At 37.4% G+C, this 19,632-nt stretch overlaps 1 protein-coding gene across 4 annotated transcripts in view; it reads left to right on the plus strand.

Annotated features, from left to right (window-relative positions):
* WDR7 (WD repeat domain 7) overlaps positions 1 to 19,632 on the plus strand; it is a 329,818-nt gene that overhangs the window by 216,647 nt on the left and 93,539 nt on the right. For all 4 annotated transcript variants that reach the window (XM_081263756.1, XM_081263758.1, XM_081263757.1 and 1 more), the window contains one exon: positions 9,794 to 9,980. In XM_081263756.1, the coding sequence (XP_081119882.1) occupies positions 9,794 to 9,980 (187 nt within the window). The remainder of the gene's footprint in view (positions 1 to 9,793; positions 9,981 to 19,632) is intronic.

Here is a 19,632-nt window from a genome sequence, read left to right on the forward strand (position 1 = left end):
GACTTCCAGCCTTTGGTGTGTGGTATGTACATCAAGTTTGAAATATCCCGAACTAAGCTGAATTGCTGTCCTCCACTTAAACCAAAAAGCTTCCTTTTCTCTGCTATTACTCATTTTAGTAAATGTCACTGCCATTCATCTAGTTGTTGATGACAGAATTCTTGGAATCATACTCCTCTTTCTGTCATGATATATCCCATCCCTAAAGAAATCCTGCTTGTTCTATCCTTTTAAAAGTTTGTTTGTTGTTGTTTTTTTTTTTTTAATCCAGAATTGACACAATTCTTATTACTCCATCACTACTCTGATGGCCTGAGCCCTCATTATGCCCTGAATGAGCCAGGCCTCCCTGATTCACTCTTGCCCCCAGCACTGTCTATACACAGCACCCAGCTACTTTCTATATCTAAAGCAGATGGGGCCACCCTCTTCATGTGACCCTCCCATAAGTTCTTCATAGCATTTAAATAAAACCCCACATTCAGAAGGTCCCACACAATCCATTTGGTGGCTACCTCTGTGACCTCATGTCGTACCCCTCTCCCCCTTATTCACTGCCAGGCAGCCTGGACTTTTTGCTGTCCTGTAGATGTCCCAGGCAGTCTCCCTCCTCAGGACCTTTTGTATTTCTCCCATAATTGTCCACGTGCCTCTCTAATTCCATTCACAGAGCTGTTACTCAGTAAGTCCTCCGTGAATAAAAGATTCATTCAGCTAACAGGTGCTGCAGCTGGAATGGAAGCCCTGGTGTTTGCCTCTGTCTCTTCCTCTTCCCCTCCTTGTCACCCACCCGCCCCTCTGTCTCTCTTATGCCATTCACCAATCCTTCACCTTCTGGGAAGAAGGTATAGAAGTATTTGGATTATTCACTGTTTAGTAGATTATAGATTTTTTTAACACCTCTTTGACCTATTAAACATCTACTTGTATAATTCTGCTTCTTAGTTGCTGACCCCCAGACTATCAAACAATCAGCACTTTTTATCTTCCTTAGGCAGAAAAAGGTTGTATGCATAAGCAATATCCTTTGTTTATTTATAGGAAGGTCAGACTATCTCATATTTTAGTCTGCCATCCAAAATGCATTATATCAAAAGAAAAATGACAATAAATTTCCCTGTGTTATACAACTTAGTTTGGAATTCAAGAGAACAAGAACAAAATGTGTTCAGAATCAAGGAGAATTAGGATTTTGTACTTTCCTGATTATAGGACAGGAAACAGCTAATTACTTTGAGTTAGGACTATTTTGATTAAGCTAATACTAGACTAATGGGTTTTTGGAATATCTTTGATAAACTAATTCCCTGATTTAACAAAGTTCCTTTATGTTTTTATTAAAAGAAATGCTGACTCATTGTTTATGCTATATAGGAAGTAAAAAGTTTCAAAAGTTTTTAATAATTGCATTGATTCAAAGCACCTACTTATAGAAATGTTTTTTAATTATTCCATATTCATTATAATGTGCACTACATTGGAATTATTTTTAATCAAATCAAGTACCTGTATAAAGCAAAGGAATAGAATTCTAGATGGCACTCTGCCATCCTTATTCTTTGATGGACATTAGCAAGTGGAAAAAGGCTTCATTCACTTGGTTACAATTTGAAATAAGTGGCCAATCATTATTAATTCATTTTGCACTCATTGTAATGGCATAAATCATCATAAATTCATTTGGTTTAAAGTGCATATAATATGTTCTCCCATAGGAATGTCCTTGTAATTGAGCTATTAATTAAAGTATTTTTTTTAATATGACCTTTTTGCCCTTCTCTACTATTTAGAGCTAAGAATGGTTAGGGGCCCTTTCTTCATTCATGATTTTTTTCTAAGTATGAGGAATGAGATTGTTATAACTAGGCCTGTTGATTGGCATAGGAGTGACCAAAGCCCAAGAAAATGGTTGTGTAAGTATATTTTCTACTAGCAGTATAGCAGTATTTCAGTAATAGTTATGGATGATCTCTGAGTGCTCTTTGAAAAACTCCCTGAAATGCTATGGTTTTTAATAATTTCAGTAAGAAAATTTCCTTGATAAACATGGTTTGACTCTGGCTTCTGTTTTAATTTCTTTCTTAAAACTCCTTTGGACTGATGATTTTCCATTAGCATTGATTGCCTTAAAATCCAAGTTTCCTTGCCTCTGGCAAGGAGTGCTCTGAAATCAAGGCCTCCTTCCCCTGTTATGCAGTTCTTTCTTGTTTCCCTCCTTCCTAGCCTCTTGAGCTACCCAGTGCTAGCTGTCTTCTTCTGTCAGGGTTACTGGTTGCTAAAAAGCAATGACAACTGATTCTAGAATCTGCATGTAGGTAACCACAGGATTCTCATGCAGGCTTCCAGGAAAGCTTGAGTGGGAAAACTTAGGCAAAAACATAATATTAAGGAAATAAAAATTATGAAAAGAAAAGCTAGAAATACGTCACCAATTTTATAACTAAAAATTTTATTTTCTTATTTAGTGCTATTATGCACAAACAGAAACTGGGGGAAAATACTATGTTCATGTTTCAGTGGGATCTAAGAAACTAATTGTGAGAAAACAAAGATGTGAGGCAGTTCTGATGTTCTGATAGTGTATGTAAGTGGCAGTTGACTGTGCAGGTGTGTATGAGTGTGTGTGTGTGTGTTTGAAGTCTGTGTTGTGTGTGTCTACTGCTGTGTATCCAGCATGCTGTGGAGAGCCGAATGCACTATTGTCAGGTTCAATCCTTGTTCTTGCACTAGGAATGCAAGAAGGAAAGGTGAAATAGCAACATAAAGCATACTTACTATTCAACAAAAATACTGAAAATGATCCACGATGCTTGCAGAAATATATAACTATAGTTATTTATGGTTAATAAAGTGTTCTTATATGGTAGACATTCAATACATGTGTATGTTAATAAGTTGAGTCTGTGCTTTGTGATAAGGATAATTAAATGTCCCAGAATACAAATTCATTAAGTAATCCTAAGTAATAACATCGGAGCACAAATGCACATGTGTATGTTATGTTAGGGTTTGTAAGCTGATCTTTTAAAAGGGCTAGCCATCATGGCTAGCTAGATATGACAGAAATTTTAAGCATTGGCATTTTTTATTGGTCAGTTCATGATTGGACATTCATCTTGCCAAACCAGCAAGTTAGCCATACTGTCATGCTGCCGGTTTTTTAACCACAACTTATATATGCTTCATTTTGCTATCTTTGTCTCATTTCTTTTCTCATTTTTAGCTTTTTGCTTTTAGAGCAAAATGTAAATATTTTCTTTGCTCCTCTGTAGCACTTAAAATAAAAAAACACTGAGATTAAAGTCGATACCCTTTTAAAAAATGAAAAACTTGAGATAAAATGCTTGAGATAAAATAAAATATGAGCTATTGTTATTACTCTTGACTGCATGACAACAGAATTAGTTTCTCAACAGCCAGAGGGTCTAAGTTAATTGTGATTTATCCAATGCTGGGCTTTAGTGCTTCTGCTTTTTAAAGGACTTTGTTTTGGTTCGGTTTGTTTTTCTCTATTCTGTGACTGCGTTTTCATAGATCATTTTGCATTTGGCTAGACAGAAGTAGTAGCTCACTATGAAGCTGCCACAGTATCTGTACTGCTTACCTATCTCATGAGTAGGAAGGACAATAAGTTGATAACTTAGCCTTGAATATGGCCCCAGATTGACCTGAATAATGCTGAAACACACCCTTTAATAAGTTGAATTAGGAGCCCCTTGGCATTTGAAGTCAAGATCCAGTGACCAACCAGTAAGTAATAGGACTTACTAGCTGTGACTCCTGGAATGAGATAAGATACTTTTTTCCCCGAGGAAAGTAAATTTATTACAAAGAGCAGTGATTCATAGGTGGTATTATGGACCAGTAAAATTTCCAAAAATAAAATTTGAGGGTATTTAGTAGTATTTTTATTTTCTTTATTTTGCTTGATACAAACATTAGAAAATATCATGTACATAATTTATTCAAAAACCCTTTTAGTCACCAAAAGGTTAATAACATAATCTCACCAAAAAAAGGATCAAGAAAGACTATAACCTCAGAATAAGCACTCCTTTAAATTGAATAAATACACTTTTATGAAAAAGATTTACCACATTGTTTGCATCTTTCCCATGTCTGCGTGGAACCATGGAAACTTTGCCATAGGCCAGAACAGGTTTTAGGAGACTCTTGGAAATTTTTGATCTGTGGATAATTTTTCTCACTGTGCTAGGCACATACAATATAAAGGAATTTTCAGTATTTGCCAAAACTTAGGGAATATAAAGCTGTGTATTAAATCTTAGGCTAAACAGAAAAGCATGTTCTTAAAGTTTCATGTTCCCAGGGAACTTAACTATTTAAAAGAGTGAAAAGGTAAATAAATAAAATTAGCATTAAACAATAGAATAAATATCAAAGATAGTATATTATTGTTTGTTAAAAGTTTGGACTTTAGTTGCTATCTTAAAGTGATGGGGCTAGGGTTGTAGCATTTAGCATGTGCAAGGCCCTGGGTTCAACCCCTAGCAAACAAACAAACAAACAAACACACATACACACATACACACACAGAGAAAGAGAGCAAAGCAAAAAGCAGAGGTTTTATTCTAACATAAACAGAGAAGATGTGGCAGAAATTCAGAAACTGCCAGCAATTATACATGATTCTGCTCTTCCACATGAACAAAATCTCAGTTTTGTTAAAAATGACAAAAAATATATTCACTAATGAACTATAATGAACTACTAATGAACTCATTCCTTGAAACTAAGGAAATATTCTATAATTATGACCCATGAAGAGTAATCAGACTTCAAAGCAAAAAATACTTAACTATTACATGTCTTTTATTCCTTTACCAATCTTTTTCTTCCTGCCTATGAAATGGTACTGGGCTGGATGAAGAATTAGTCATTTTGTGCCCATAATGCAACTAAGTTAGAACCAAGACAATAAAGGGGCCCTGGTATGATTGTCTTTAGCTGTTGAACCAATGAAAAAAACCTCTTTGTGTGAGAAAAGTTAAAAACCTATAATTGATTTAATCTGTTTTGGGGAGACACTGGTAACTGAAGCAAAAATTAATTCAGAAGGAGGAGCAGACAGACGTGAGATAGGTTGTAGAGGATGCAGTTCCGAATCTGTGGTTGAGTGAGTACCATGAATTCAGCATGACTCCATGACGCATGAGCGTTCAGAGATTCATTCTGGTCATTACACATGGTCTGGGCCACAGAAGCTGGACTCCTTACTTGGGCTATAGCTAACCATTTGCATCCTGTGGTTCTCAGCTGTCTCTTCTAAAACATAGAAACATACCAGATCTTTCTACAGTCCTTTTTAATTCAGAAATTCTGTTATTAATTAATTAATAATCTCATTTGGCCAGGGATGAGATCAGAATTGAAAAGGAACTAGGTCGTTCCAATCACTACAACTCAAGTGTTGATCTATGATGAAAATCATCTCTTTGCTTAACATTTTCCAATTGTTTCCTGTTATTACTACAATAACAAACTCCTTAGCATGGCTCTAAGAACTTTTTGCCTTACATCTACTGCTGTACTTAATCCCACTTACCGTTTACTTCCAATCCCCATATACAGTTTTCAGCCATGTTGAACTATGTGTAGTCTTTTGATCTTGCCACATTCTCTCCCATTTCCTTTTTTTCCACATGCTATTCCCTCTGCCTAGAATATTTCTGTTCTGATCTCCCCTGTATTTGGCTAATTCCTAATAGTTCTTCAAGTTTGGACATGGAGGTCACCTCTCCTAGAAGCCTTTTTTGTACTCCTAAAGATGGAGTTAAATGCTTCTGTTCAGGTCTGTGTTAATAATTTGTGCTTATAAACATTATAAGATTGTTCATAATATATTCAAACTGTTAACTCATCTGTCTCTTGAATGAGAATTAATTTCTTTAAGGAAAGAAACTTAGTCTTACTCCTTTATGTTTCTCAAGCACTTATAATAATATCCCATAAATAACTATTAGATGATTAATGGATGGGTTTGGACCAAATTGTGGAAAGTCTTGAATGAATGTCAGGCCAGTCACCTGAATGTATTGATGCTGTCATTGGAGATCCTTTTAGGAAGAGCTTAATCATGATGGTAGATGATAACATCATTCTCTACCTTGCTTATTATTCAAGGAGATGCTATGGAACAGTGGAGAATTTACATAAAATAAGTAAATATGTACTTTTGCACAAAATTAGAATCCATCTTATACAATTTTACATAGACAACTTCTGGGAATCGGGGTTCAGCTCAGTGATAGAGCATGTGCTTAGCAAAAGTGAAGATATGAGTTGAACCCCAATACAAATCACACACAAGCGCGCACACACACACACACACACAAAACCTTTACTGGGTGGCAAAGGTTTAAAAAAATTTAAATTTTTTAAATCATAAAATTGTGTCATGAGACTTTTTCTATCAAGAGGTAGGATACTATCTATTAGGATAGGGTACTATCATTATCTTTATTTTACATCACTTTGGTCTGTATTTGCAGAGATGCAATTATAAGCTAGAAAACCCTAAATGAGAGAGTACAAAGTAAGTTGAGAAAAGAATATCTATCCCTTCTTGTTTTCATACAACAATATTTTAAGGAGTAGTTCCATAGTATCAGCAGAAGGAATATCTGATGAAGTGTGAAATCAGGCATTCTCAGTTGTTTCTTCAGAATATCATTGTTATTGCTGCAGCCATAGTCATAAGCATGCGGCAAATTAATATGGCTAACAAAACAAAGGGTCTAACTCAAAAATCCTTTGTAACTTCTTAATTTATATAACAGTAAGATATCAGAGACAAATGTGGAATTTTATCACTTGTATGTCTTCATAATTCTAAAAGAGCTTGTTAGAAAAAGGCATACTTTTTTAGATGTAAAATGTATATGAAGTTGACCATTTTTCTCTCTTCTCCTTTAATGCCCTCCACATGTCCTAGAAGAGCTGTAAAAACTGCCCTGCCAAAGTGGTCAGGATCTTTGCTTTATGTTATCTGGAGACTATAATTTGAACTTCAATAGGAGGGATGCTGTAGGAGAATTTTACTTATGAGATCTTTGAGAGGAATAGAAAATGATTTAAGGAAGGGCAGCAGTGCTGCAGAGACCCTGTATTTCCTGCTGTGCTGCGATCCTCACCACCCGTTGTGGGTCACACTGTATAGGGGAGCAGCAAGGCAACCTGGTGGGCCACTGCAGGGCCAGGGGTCTTCTGGAGGACACTTGCTGAATTCCTGTTTTCTGTCATTTCTTCAGAGGGCCAGTGATCACATCTCCTAGGCCGTCCTTCCTATTTCCTTAGAACAGTGATGAAAAATACCAAGAATTCAGCCACTTACTGTTTATTTTGGCTCTCAGGGAAAAAAAATGTCAGAGTGGTGAGGAAGCTGCCTCCAGAGTTCCTATCACAGAGGCCCTTAGAAGCCAGCAAGGTCCCTAGCATTGCCAGAATGTTCCTACCTGTAATGAATACTGAGATGGTAGAGTGCAGTGAAGGAAAATGATGATTGAAAGGCTATAAAACATTGTACTCAGGAAACCTTCCTTCCCCTTTGCCATATTACTTACTAAGAATACTCCTCCAGGGAGCCCTAGTGCTTAGATTGGAAGCCATTGCTGCTGGTGCTTCAGGATGTCTGCAGAGAACAGCACTTGGGGTTTCTCTGTAGCTCTTACAACTTCCTGGAAATAAACAGGAAAGTGGTACATTTCTTAACATTTTGTAATATTCTGGCACTGGAGCCGGGAGCCACATTAGGAAGGTATGTGTTAGGACAGGCAGATCTATTTTCTGTTTTAGGCCCACAGTGAATGCAAAACACAGCGTTTTGGGGTTTAGAGATACCGAGTTATGTGACACACAGGTCCTAGTCTTATGGAGGTGACAGGCTTACCGAGGAAAAGGGAAATGCACAGAAATGCTCATGTTTTAAAATATCAAAAGGTGAGGCGCATACAAGAGCAGGCAGAAAAGTGAGAACAGTGATCACTTTTTTAAAAAGGAGTTCATTAATTCTTTTTATCCAAAAGCAAAACAGGAGGCTTTCATATGACATTAACATGGTTAAAAACAAGTGTAAAATTTATATAGACACATATGAAGTATGAATTTGGGGATATTTCCTCAAAGAGACATTTTATATGTACCCGAGTTTTTAACCCAAGGTTGTGGCCTCCTTGAAATTTTTTGCAGAATTTGGTGGATGTGTATTTATGTATGTAGTTTCCTGGGAAAAGGGCTGATGGCTTCAGTATATTCTTCAAAGGTTCTATGAGAAGAAATTCAAAACCACCAATTGACACAATGTCTCTGTAGATTCTTGGCCTTACAGTACCCTTCCCTTCCCTTCATCTCTACTTCACCCTTCTCACTTACCTGTTGATTCTAAGGTAAATGTGATTAAATGCTATTATTTGTTTGGCAAATTAAAGTTTATATGCCATGTTCTTATTTTGGAAGACATACAAGTTCAAGGTGTTATTGATAATGAGTGCTACCTGCCGTATTTTGAGCACTCACCAGGTGCCGGGCACTCCACAGCCATCAGTTCACTTCATACTCAGAATCTTCATGACAGCTCCCCTATGTTATCAGCATTTTGTAGAAGAGGAAACTGTGGTTCTGTGAGTAGCCTCCTAAGCCAGGCCCTACAGGGATCCTCCATTCATGTACCTGGCCATTTCCATCTTCAGTTGGAAGCCCCTGCTCCCCTTATTCACTATGCTATATTGTTCCCTGATTTATGAAGTTTTCTCTCTTTCCCCTCAAAATACAAACAAAAAGAGCTCTTCTAAATTACAGTTTGTTTTTCATAATCCCTAGTGGTTTTTTTTTTCTTTTTTGAATATCAACTGTCAGCATAATCTTCAACATAAAATATACAATTAAAATCTAGGACTGGGTGCAGTGACGCATGCCTGTATCCCAGTGGCCTAGGAGGCTGAGGCAGGAGAATCATGAGTTTAAAGTCAGCTTCAGCAATTCAGAGATGCCCTAAGCAACTCAGTGAGACCCTGTCTCTAAATAAAATGAAAAAAAAAGGGGGGGAGCTAAGGATGTGGCTCAGTGGTTAAGCACCCCTGGGTTTAATCCCTGGTACCTCTCCCCCAAATGTAGGTCATTTCATCAGATTTAGAACAGTTTTGCAATTGTGCTGTTTTAAAATTCATTTAGTAAACTTATATGAAGAACTTACCATTTGCTAATATCATTGTCATATATTGGTACTCAGCAAGAGAAAATGGAGGAACACTTTCCGGGGAGGGAAGCATTTTGAGCTTCACGCCCTACCTTCTCCGTCCCTGTCCCCTCATTGCCTATAATGAGAGGAGAGGTGTTATCCCTGGTAAGCAGTTTACAAATGAACTGCAGTAGGTACAACAGGAAGTTAAGAAATATCATATTATCTTATTTGAAACCATCTCTATTTTGTAGAATGCTGAGTAGGAAGAAACACTGTTTGGAATTTAAGATCACTCACAATATTTAGAAGTTATATATGCATATTTATATATAATTATTATGTAATTAAATACTTTAATATTTTGTATAAAATATTGTAGTCTTAATTTTTCTCTTGATAGTATATGACTGAACAAACTCTAAGCTCAAAATCTTTTATAATTTTATTGTTTACAACTGTTTTGGTAAAAAAAAAAGGTTTATATTTTGAAAGTATGCTTCAAAATATAACATGTTCAAAATATAAGTATGTTCAAAGAAAACATCACAAAAGTGTAATTACTTTACAGCACTGCATTTTATTTTGTGATTTTAGGTAAGGCTCTGACATTTCTTCTGCTTCAGCCACCGAGCCCCAAACTTCCTCCACACAGCACTATCCGTCGAACAGCCATTGACCTGATTGGGCGAGGATTCACAGTGTGGGAGCCTTACATGGACGTATCTGCTGTTCTGATGGGGCTTCTGGAACTCTGTGCTGATGCAGAGAAACAACTTGCCAAGTATGTGCTGAATTCCAGTGAATTTAATTTGTTGTTATTTGGGGGGGATTTTTTTGTGGAGGCCATCAGTTATCCTTCATAAATTATATGTGTTTCATGGACATTATCTGAATATAAGCAATTTGGGGTATTGGTAAAGAAAAAGAAGCACGTTTCTGTAATTTTAATACAACTGAGATTCAGCCCTGAGTCAGTGACTGATTAAACTTTGTTTATTTTACCTGGAGACATTCCGAGCTAATAACAGCATAAACACATTGTTTATAAGATCTGAAATGCATTACTCAGACATAGCCAAACAGTTTGAAGAATTAGTCCTCCACACTTGTGTTAACTTTAAAATCAGCTTTTTTGTTTGCACACAGTAAAAGATTAGTCATAAAGAGGTTGAAATTATCCAGGAAAGCAATGATCACATAGTGAAAGGGAGAAATGAGTGCAGCAAGTTGCCAACACGAGTGGGAACGCAGCTGGTGTTCTAGGAGCAACGGGGTAAAGGTGCAGGTGCTGGTGGAGATAGAGGGAGATTAGCATGGACTGGAGAACTCAGCCTCCTGATGCCTGGAAGAGTTGTTTTTTCCCCCTCCCTCTTTCTTTTGTTTTTGTTGGTTTTTGGTTGTGTGTGTATGTGTATTATACACAACTTGAAATTTACCATCAATTACATAACCATGGTCTAGACTGTCCCCCATTAGTTGTCACCCCAAATAGACACCCATGCTCATTAAGCAATCTTTTCCCATTCCGCCTCCCACCGGCCCCTGGTAATCACTAACCTGCTTTCTATAAATTAGTCTATTCTAGATATTTCACATCAATGCAACCTATGGTCTTTTGTGACTGACTTCTTTCACTAGCACAGTGTTTACAGAGTCCATCCATGTTGTAGCAGGTATCATTACCTCATTTCTTTTCATAAGTGAACAGCATTCCATCTGTGGGTATACCACCTAATGTTTGTTTGTTCATGGACATGTGGCTTATTTTTTACCTTTTGGCTACTGTGAATAGAGTTGTTGTGAACATTTACATCCAAGAATTCCTTTGAACACCTGTTTTCATTTGTCAGAGTGGAATTACTGTGTGTGTTAGTCAGCTTCTCGTTGCTGTGACTGAAACGCCTGGTAAAACAACTTAGAGGAGGAAATGTTTTATTTTGGCTTGTGGTTTCAGAGGTGTTAGTCCATCACAGCCAGTTCCAAGACAGAAACATTATGGCATACAGGAGGAACAGAGGAAAGCTGCTCAGCTCATGGCAGCCAGGAAGCAGAAGATGCAGGGAGATAAACCTTTCTAGGGTGTGCCCCTAGTGATCTAGTTCCTCCCACTAGGCCAATCTTCCAGTAATCCATTCAGCCATCAGTGGACTAATCCACTGATGAGGTTACTGTCCTCATGATCTAAATGTTTCCTAAAAGTCCTGCTTCCGAACCTTGCTGCGATGGGGATCATGTTTTCTTTTTTTTTTTTCATTTTTATTTTTTTATTTTTTTTATTTTATTTTTTTATTGGTTGTTCACAACATTACAAAGTTCTTGACATATCATATTTCATACATTAGATTGAAGTGGGTTATGAACCCCCAATTTTACCCCAAATGCAGATTGCAGAATCATGTCGGTTACACATCCACAATTTTACATAATGCCCTATTAGTAATTGTTGTATTCTGCTACCTTTCCTATCCCCTACTATCCCCCCTCCTCTCCCCTCCCATCTTCTCTCTCTACCCCATCTACTGTAATTCATTTCTCTCCTTGTTTATTTACCCATTCCCCTCACAACCTCTTATATGTAATTTTGTATAGCAATGAGGGTCTCCCTTCATTTCCATGCAATTTCCCTTTTCTCTCCCTTTCCCTCCCATCTCATGTCTCTGTTTAATGTTACTCTTTTCTTCCTGCTCTTCCTCCCTGCTCTGTTCATAGTTGCTCTCATTATATCAAAGAAGACATTTGGTATTTGTTTTTTAGGGATTGGCTAGCTTCACTAAGCATAATCTGCTCTAGTGCCATCCATTTCCCTGCAAATTCTATGATTTTGTCATTTTTTATTGCTGCATAGTACTCCATTGTGTATAGATGCCACATTTTTTTATCCATTCATCTATTGAAGGGCATCTGGGTTGGTTCCACAGTCTAGCTATTGTGAATTGTGCTGCTATGAACATCGATGTGGCAGTATCCCTGTAGCATGCTCTTTTAAGGTCTTCAGGGAATAGTTCAAGAAGGGCAATAGCAGGGTCAAATGGTGGTTCCATTCCCAGCTTTCCCAGGAATCTCCAAACTGCTTTCCAAATTGGCCGCACCAATTTGCAGTCCCACCAGCAGTGTACAAGTGTACCCTTTTCTCCACATCCTCGCCAGCACTTGTTGTTGTTTGACTTCAAAGTGGCTGCCAATCTTACTGGAGTGAGATGGTATCTTAGGGTGGTTTTGATTTGCATTTCTCTGACTGCTAGAGATGGTGAGCATTTTTTCATGTACTTGTGGATTGGTTGTATATCCTCCTCTGAGAAGTGTCTGTTCAGGTCCTTGGCCCATTTGTTGATTGGGTTATTTGTTATCTTATTGTCTAATTTTTTGAGTTCTTTGTATACTCTGGATATTAGGGCTCTATCTGAAGTGTGAGGAGTAAAAATTTGTTCCCAGGATGTAGGCTCCCTATTTACCTCTCTTATTGTTTCTCTTGCTGAGAAAAAACTTTTCAGTTTAAGGAAGTCCCATTTGTTGATTCTTGTTATTAATTCTTGTGCTATGGGTGTCCTATTAAGGAATTTGGAGCCCGACCCCACAATATGTAGATCGGAGCCAATTTTTTCTTCTATCAGACGCAGAGTCTCTGATTTGATATCAAGCTCCTTGATCCATTTTGAGTTAACTTTTGTGCATGGCGAGAGAAAGGGATTCAGTTTCATTTTGTTGCATATGGATTTCCAGTTTTCCCAACACCATTTGTTGAAGATGCTATCCTTCCTCCATTGCATGCTTTTAGCCCCTTTATCAAATATAAGATAGTTGTAACTTTGTGGATTAGTCTCTGTGTCCTCTATTCTATACCATTGGTCCACCCGCCTGTTTTGGTACCAGTACCATGCTGTTTTTGTCACTATTGCTCTGTAATATAGTTTGAAATCTGGTATCGCTATACCGCCTGATTCACACTTCCTGCTTAGAATTGCTTTTGCTATTCTGGGTCTTTTATTTTTCCATATGAATTTCATGATTGCTTTATCTATTTCTACAAGAAATGCCATTGGGATTTTGATTGGCATTGCATTAAACCTATAGAGAACTTTTGGTAATATCGCCATTTTGATGATGTTAGTTCTGCCTATCCATGAACAGGGTATATTTTTCCATCTTCTAAGATCTTCTTCTACTTCTCTCTTTAGGGTTCTGTAGTTTTCATTGTATAAGTCTTTCACCTCTTTTGTTAGGTTGATTCCCAAGTATTTTATTTTTTTTGAGGATATTGTGAATGGAGTGTTTTTCCTCATTTCCGTTTCAGAAGTTTTGTCGCTGATATACAGAAATGCCTTTGATTTATGCATGTTGATTTTATATCCTGCCACTTTGCTGAATTCATTTATTAGTTCTAGTAGTTTCTTTGTAGACCCTTTTGGGTCTTCTAGGTATAGAATCATGTCATCTGCAAATAGTGATAATTTAAGTTCTTCTTTTCCTATTTTTATGCCTTTAATTTCTTTCGTCTAATTGCTCTGGCCAGTGTTTCAAGAACTATATTGAATAGAAGTGGTGATAGAGGGCATCCCTGTCTTGTTCCAGATTTTAGAGGGAATGCCTTTAACTTTTGTCCATTCAGAATGATGCTAGCCTGAGGCTTAGCATAGATAGCTTTTACAATGTCAAGGTAAGTTCCTGTTAGGGGATCATGTTTTCAACATGTGAGCTTTTTGGGACATTCCGAACCCTAATACTGGGCTATATGGTAATTCCATGTTTAACTGTTTGAGCAGCCAACAACCCATTTTTCACAGTAGTTACAACATTGCCGTTCCCACCAGCATTGTATAAGAGTTCCATTTTCTCCTCATCCTCACCAACATATGTTTTTCTTTAAAGTGTAGTCACCTAGCGGGTATAAATGCAGGAATTCTTGAACTGCCCATGGTGCCTTCCTTCATGAAAATGTTACTACCTCTTTGATTTTCTCAGTGAATGACATTTTATTATTGTCATCATTGATCTTTTTAAAAAACTAGAGTAATCTGCTCTTTTCTTCATGGTTACCATTCCCTGCCCCACAGTTCTCTTAGGTTCCAACATGCTTTGGACCTATAGTTTTTCTGCTGACTGCTTTAAGCTCAGAGAGTGGAGACCAGATAAGCCACAGAAGGCTAGCACTCTGAGAGGGGGCATTCCCTGCCCAGTGTTCCAAGATTGAGTGGTAGGATAAAAATATTCATTTCAAACCTAAGCAGCTGCCTTCCCTCTTTACCTTCTATCATACTGCCATGCTTCTTAATTTTCACTTTAGATGGAGCTAGTTAAAGTACCTGTTTTGTAAGGTTGATGCTAGATGAGTTTATATTTACAAATGCTCAGAAGTGTAGTTAGCACATCTTGAGAAATTAAATGGTTGCTATGGTATGGTGATAGTATAAGTAGTGAGGTTGTGGTATGAACCCAGTGTTCAACAGCTCAATAACTGTTGAACCCATTTCTGGAATGAGCAATTTGGAAGCATGGTTGACAGTGTAGTTTCTGGATATAGGAGTCTAGATGATTTGCAGTAGACTTTAGAGAATGGAAGGGAATGTGAACCCATAAGTTTATGCTAATAGCACAAGGTATCTAGCCTTTGTGCAAAGCTCTGGAACATATCTACAACCTTTGGTCTCCGTCTGGCATCATTGCTACACATACCCTCTGGAGAGACCACAGTACGGGCCCCAGCTACCACCACTCTCCCAGTGTATCCTGAGAAGCCTTTGGCATATTCTGATTGTCTAGAATTTCCCTTGGCCTTGCATAGCTTATTTTCAAATCTGAGCTAAACACAGTTTCAACAGTATGTTCATTATTTTGTTACCTGGAAGGAGCAGTGAGACGTTTTTCTCTTAATTTTAGTATTTACAATTTTATTTCATTTTCAAATAATTTTAAATTAAGCTATATCATTAAAATAAAGATACACTTACATTCCATCTGCATGTATGTGCCTACAGACACAAATGCTGTAGCTTTCAGTGGTAATTTAAATCTTGCTATTACATCCTTCCTGTCATGAAGATTAGTATGACTTTCTATACACAGCTCTGAATAAATGAATGTAGCAGCATGTAGCCTTGAGGAGTCCAATGTAATTTTCATCATGATAAATTGCATAATAAGCAAGAAAATGTTTGCTTATTAATCTATAACAAGATTTAGATTGAAAATGGCCTGTTACTTCCATGACACACTCGGTACCAGCTGCGGAGGACTGAGATGGGGAGAAATGGAGCAGCATATACACAGGGGCTAAGTGTGCATCTTGCCCTCGTGGTGGCCTGCTGCGTTGCCCCTTTTTGTGCCTGATTTACTGTGTACACAATACCCACACTCAGCCGCCTTGCTTCTGTCTGTGATGTTAAGCTTGCTGTATAAAAAAGCTTCTGTGGTAGGCTGCTGCTTTTAAATTTCAGTTCATGTTTATGGAAAGAGAATAAAATAGGAACTGTTTCCTTCCTCATTCCTGTTCTTGTGAGTTTATGAGGATGGGTTTGGCAGAGGGACTGGAACCCAGCCCCCATTCTGGAGAACATGTAACACAGCAGGGTTCCTTTCTGCCTCTGCCTTGTAAAAACATCCCAAATTAAATTTTTACACCTAAAATCACAACATCAACCATTGTTTTCTAATGTTTTTAGCGATTTTTCCAGAATATAGACTGATTATTAATTAAGCAAGCATAACTAATAACTTTTTTACATAACTAATATGTGAAAGGGACAATGTTAGGTATTCGTAGTTATAAAGTAGAATCAAAGAACCTGTCTCTAAGATGCAGGAGAGATAAGATCTTTCCAGAGATAACCATGACACAATGAGAGGTGAGTGAAGGATGGACAGCCAGGGCCTGGTGGGAAGAATTTTAGCTGGGTTCCAGAAGGTAAGCAATGAGGAGTTCCATTTGAATTTTCATTTGAATGATTATGACTGAGGGAGGAGAAGAAGGATGAAAAAGAACACCGAGGTAGGAAAGCACAGGCATGCCCAAAGCTGATGAGTGGCTCCTTAAACCGATGGCAAGGAAAGAGTATTGTTTTCCACTAATTTGATTCATTAATTCCTTGCCAAACTTAAACTAGGATGCTTCCATCTAAAACCGACAATCTCCTTCCCAGTTATCTTTGATAGAATTAGGGTCAGAGGAAGGATTGGTTTGAGCCTTTGCTTTAGAAGCAGATTCTCACAAGGAGTTTTTCTTTACTTTTAGCACTTATAACAGTACGTAGCCATTCAAGGGATTGGGAAGTTCTTGTACTGAACCCTTGCTACCCATGTCTTTGTGTGTTGTACAAGTCACAAACATACTCATCTAGTTACACAGAAGCTCAAGAAAATAGGCGTGGTTACCCCAGTTTTGCACATGAGAAAAATAATGAAGATGGCTGAGAGAGAAGCCATCTCTTGTCCACAGTAACACTGTAGTCACTGAAGACTGCAAGGTCCAAATCCAGGTCCAGTGGACTCCAAATACCAATGCTGCTAGACCTAAACTGTCCTGCATTCAAAAGTCTTAACACCTCCCCCAGAATTAAGACAGCTTTTTAAAAGGCAATAAAATTGGTCAAGTCAGAATTTCCGTGTACTTTCAGAACTGAACATATTTAATGAAATTGTCTTCATCAAGGATTTTGTGTCTTCTAAAAATTAGGAACCTTGGGGCTGGGGATGTGGCTCAAGCGGTAGCATGCTCTCCTGGTATGCGAGGGGCGCTGGGTTTGATCCTCAGCACCACATAAAAATAAAATAAAGATATTGTGTCCACCGAAAACTAAAAAATAAATATTAAAAAATTCTCTCTCTGTCTCTCTCTCTCTCTCTCTCTCTCTCTCAAAAAAAAAAATTAGGAACCTTATTTGAATACCAATAAACTCCTTGAGTGCTTAGGCCCTGTAGTAGACGTTCATTCTTATTTATTCAGAACATATGGCAAGTGATTTGCATGCATTAAAATTTTAGTAAAGCCATAGAATTTTAGAGATGCAAATCTCCTTCCACCACATGTGATCCACACCCTCAGTATGCTATTAGGTAAAAAGAAGGTACAGCAAGATTTTGTGACTTGTCTGTGGTCACACTTGTACCCTAAGAGCTAAGACTGTCACTCAGGTCTCCCACCTGCCATTTTTTTGACCTTGTCCCATGTGCCTATGCCACCCTTTGTATGTAAGTGATCACAGGTAAAATCTCTTATAAGGGATTTAACAATTTTTTTATTCTAATTTATTATATAGACAGCAAAATACATTACAATTTATATTATACATATAGAGAACAATTTTTCATAATTCTGGTTGTATACAAACTATATTCACACCATTTGTGTCTTCATACATGTACTTAGGGTAATGATGATCATCTCATTCCACCATCTTTTTTACCCCCTTACCCCCTCCCTTCCCCTGCTTCTCCTTTGCCCTATCTAGAGTTTGTCTAATCGTCTCATGCTCCCACTCCAAACCCCGCTATGAATCAGCCTCCTTATATCAGAGAAAACATTTGGCATTTGTTTTTGGGGGGATTGGATAACTTCACTTAGCATTATATCCTCCAGCTCTATCCATTAACCTGCAAATGCCATGATTTTATTCTCTTTTATTGCTGAGTAAAATTCCATTGTGTATATATACCACAGTTTCTTCATCCACTCATCTACTGAAGGGCATCTAGGTTGGTTCCACAGTTTAGCTATTATGAATTGTGCTACAATAAACATTGATATGGTTGTGTCCCTGTAGTATGCTGTTTTTTAAGTCCTTTGGGTATAGACCGAGGAGTGGGATAGCTGGGTCAAAAGGTAGTTCCATTCCCAGTTTTCCAAGGAATCTCCATACTGCCTTCCATATTGGTGGCAGTCCTACCAGCAATGTCTAAGTGTGGTCTATTGTAGCGAAGGATCCATGTGCTGCTGAGAAGAAAGTGTATTCATTCTTAAAGGATTATATATTCTATATATGTCAGTTAAGTCTAAGTTATTGATTATATCATTGAGTTCAATAGTTTCTTTGTTCAGCTTTTGTTTGGACAATCTATCCAGTGGTGAAAGAAGTGTGTTAAAGTTACCCAGAATTATTATGTTGTGGTCTATTTGACTCTTAAACTTGAGAAGAGTTTGTTTGATGAACGGAGACCCTCCATTGTTTGGGGCATATAAACTTATTGTTATGTCTTGCTGATGAATGGTTCCCTTAAGCAGTATGACATGTGGATGTCTTCTTATGAGATGAGTCTCTTGGAGGCAGCATATTGTTGAGTCTTTTTTTTCTTTAATTTAATCTTGCAATCTATGTCTTTTGATTGGTGAGTTTAGGCCATTAACATCCAGGGTTATTATTGAGACATGATTTGTATTCCCAGCCATTTTTGTTTATTTTTGGTATTTAACTTGATTTGGTTTCTCCTTTGATTAGTTTTCCCTTTGCTGTTTTTCATTGTTGTCTTTCAGTTCCTCTTCATGGAATATTTGTAGAGGATGCTTCTGAGTTGTAAATTCTTTTAACTATTTTTTATCATGGAAGGTTTTTATTTCATCATCAAATCTAAAGCTTAATTTTTCTAGATATAAGATTCTTGGTTGGCATCCATTTTCTTTTCTTTTTCTTTCTTTCTTTTTTTATTATTATTATTTTTTTGTAGTTGTAGTTGGACAGAATTGCCTTTATTTTATTTATTTTTATGGAGTGCTAAGGATCGAACCCAGTGCCTCACACATGCTAGGCAAGCGCTTTGCCACTGAGGTATAGCCCTAGCCCAGCATCTATCTTCTTTCAGAGCTTGATATATGTTATTCCAGGATCTTCTAGCTTTCAGGGTCTGGGTTGAAAACTCTGCAAATAATCTAATTGGTTTCTGATTCCTTTCTCTTAATGCTTTTAATATTCTCCTTATTATGTAGGTTAGGCATTTTCATTATAATGTGCCTTGGTGTAGATCTGTTGTGATTTTGTACATTTGGCATTCTGTAAGACTCTTGAATTTGGCTTTCCAATTCATTCTTCATGTTTGGAAATTTTTCTGATATTATTTCATTGAATAGGTTGCTCATCCTTTTATTTGAAACTCTTTGCCTTCCTCTATCCCAATAACTTTTAAATTTGGTCTTTTTATGGTATCCCATATTTCTTTTTTTTAAGAGAGAGAGAGACCCTTTTTTTTTTTTTTTTTAGATGGATACAATACAATGCCTTTTTATTTTTATGTGGTGCTGAGAATCGAACCCAGGTCGTGCCCGTGCTAGGCGAGCACTCTACTGCTGAGCACTCTACTGCTGAGCCATAATCCCAGCCCAATCCCGTATTTCTTGAATATTCTGCTCATGGTTTCTTACCATTGTCACTGTGTGGTCCACATTCTTTTCAAGATTATGTATTTTGTCTTCATTGTCTGAGGTCCTATCTTCCAGTTGGTCTAATATGTTG

This window comes from Spermophilus citellus (assembly GCF_964194105.1).
Source record: "Spermophilus citellus genome assembly, chromosome: 12".
Lineage (NCBI taxonomy): Eukaryota > Metazoa > Chordata > Mammalia > Rodentia > Sciuridae > Spermophilus > Spermophilus citellus.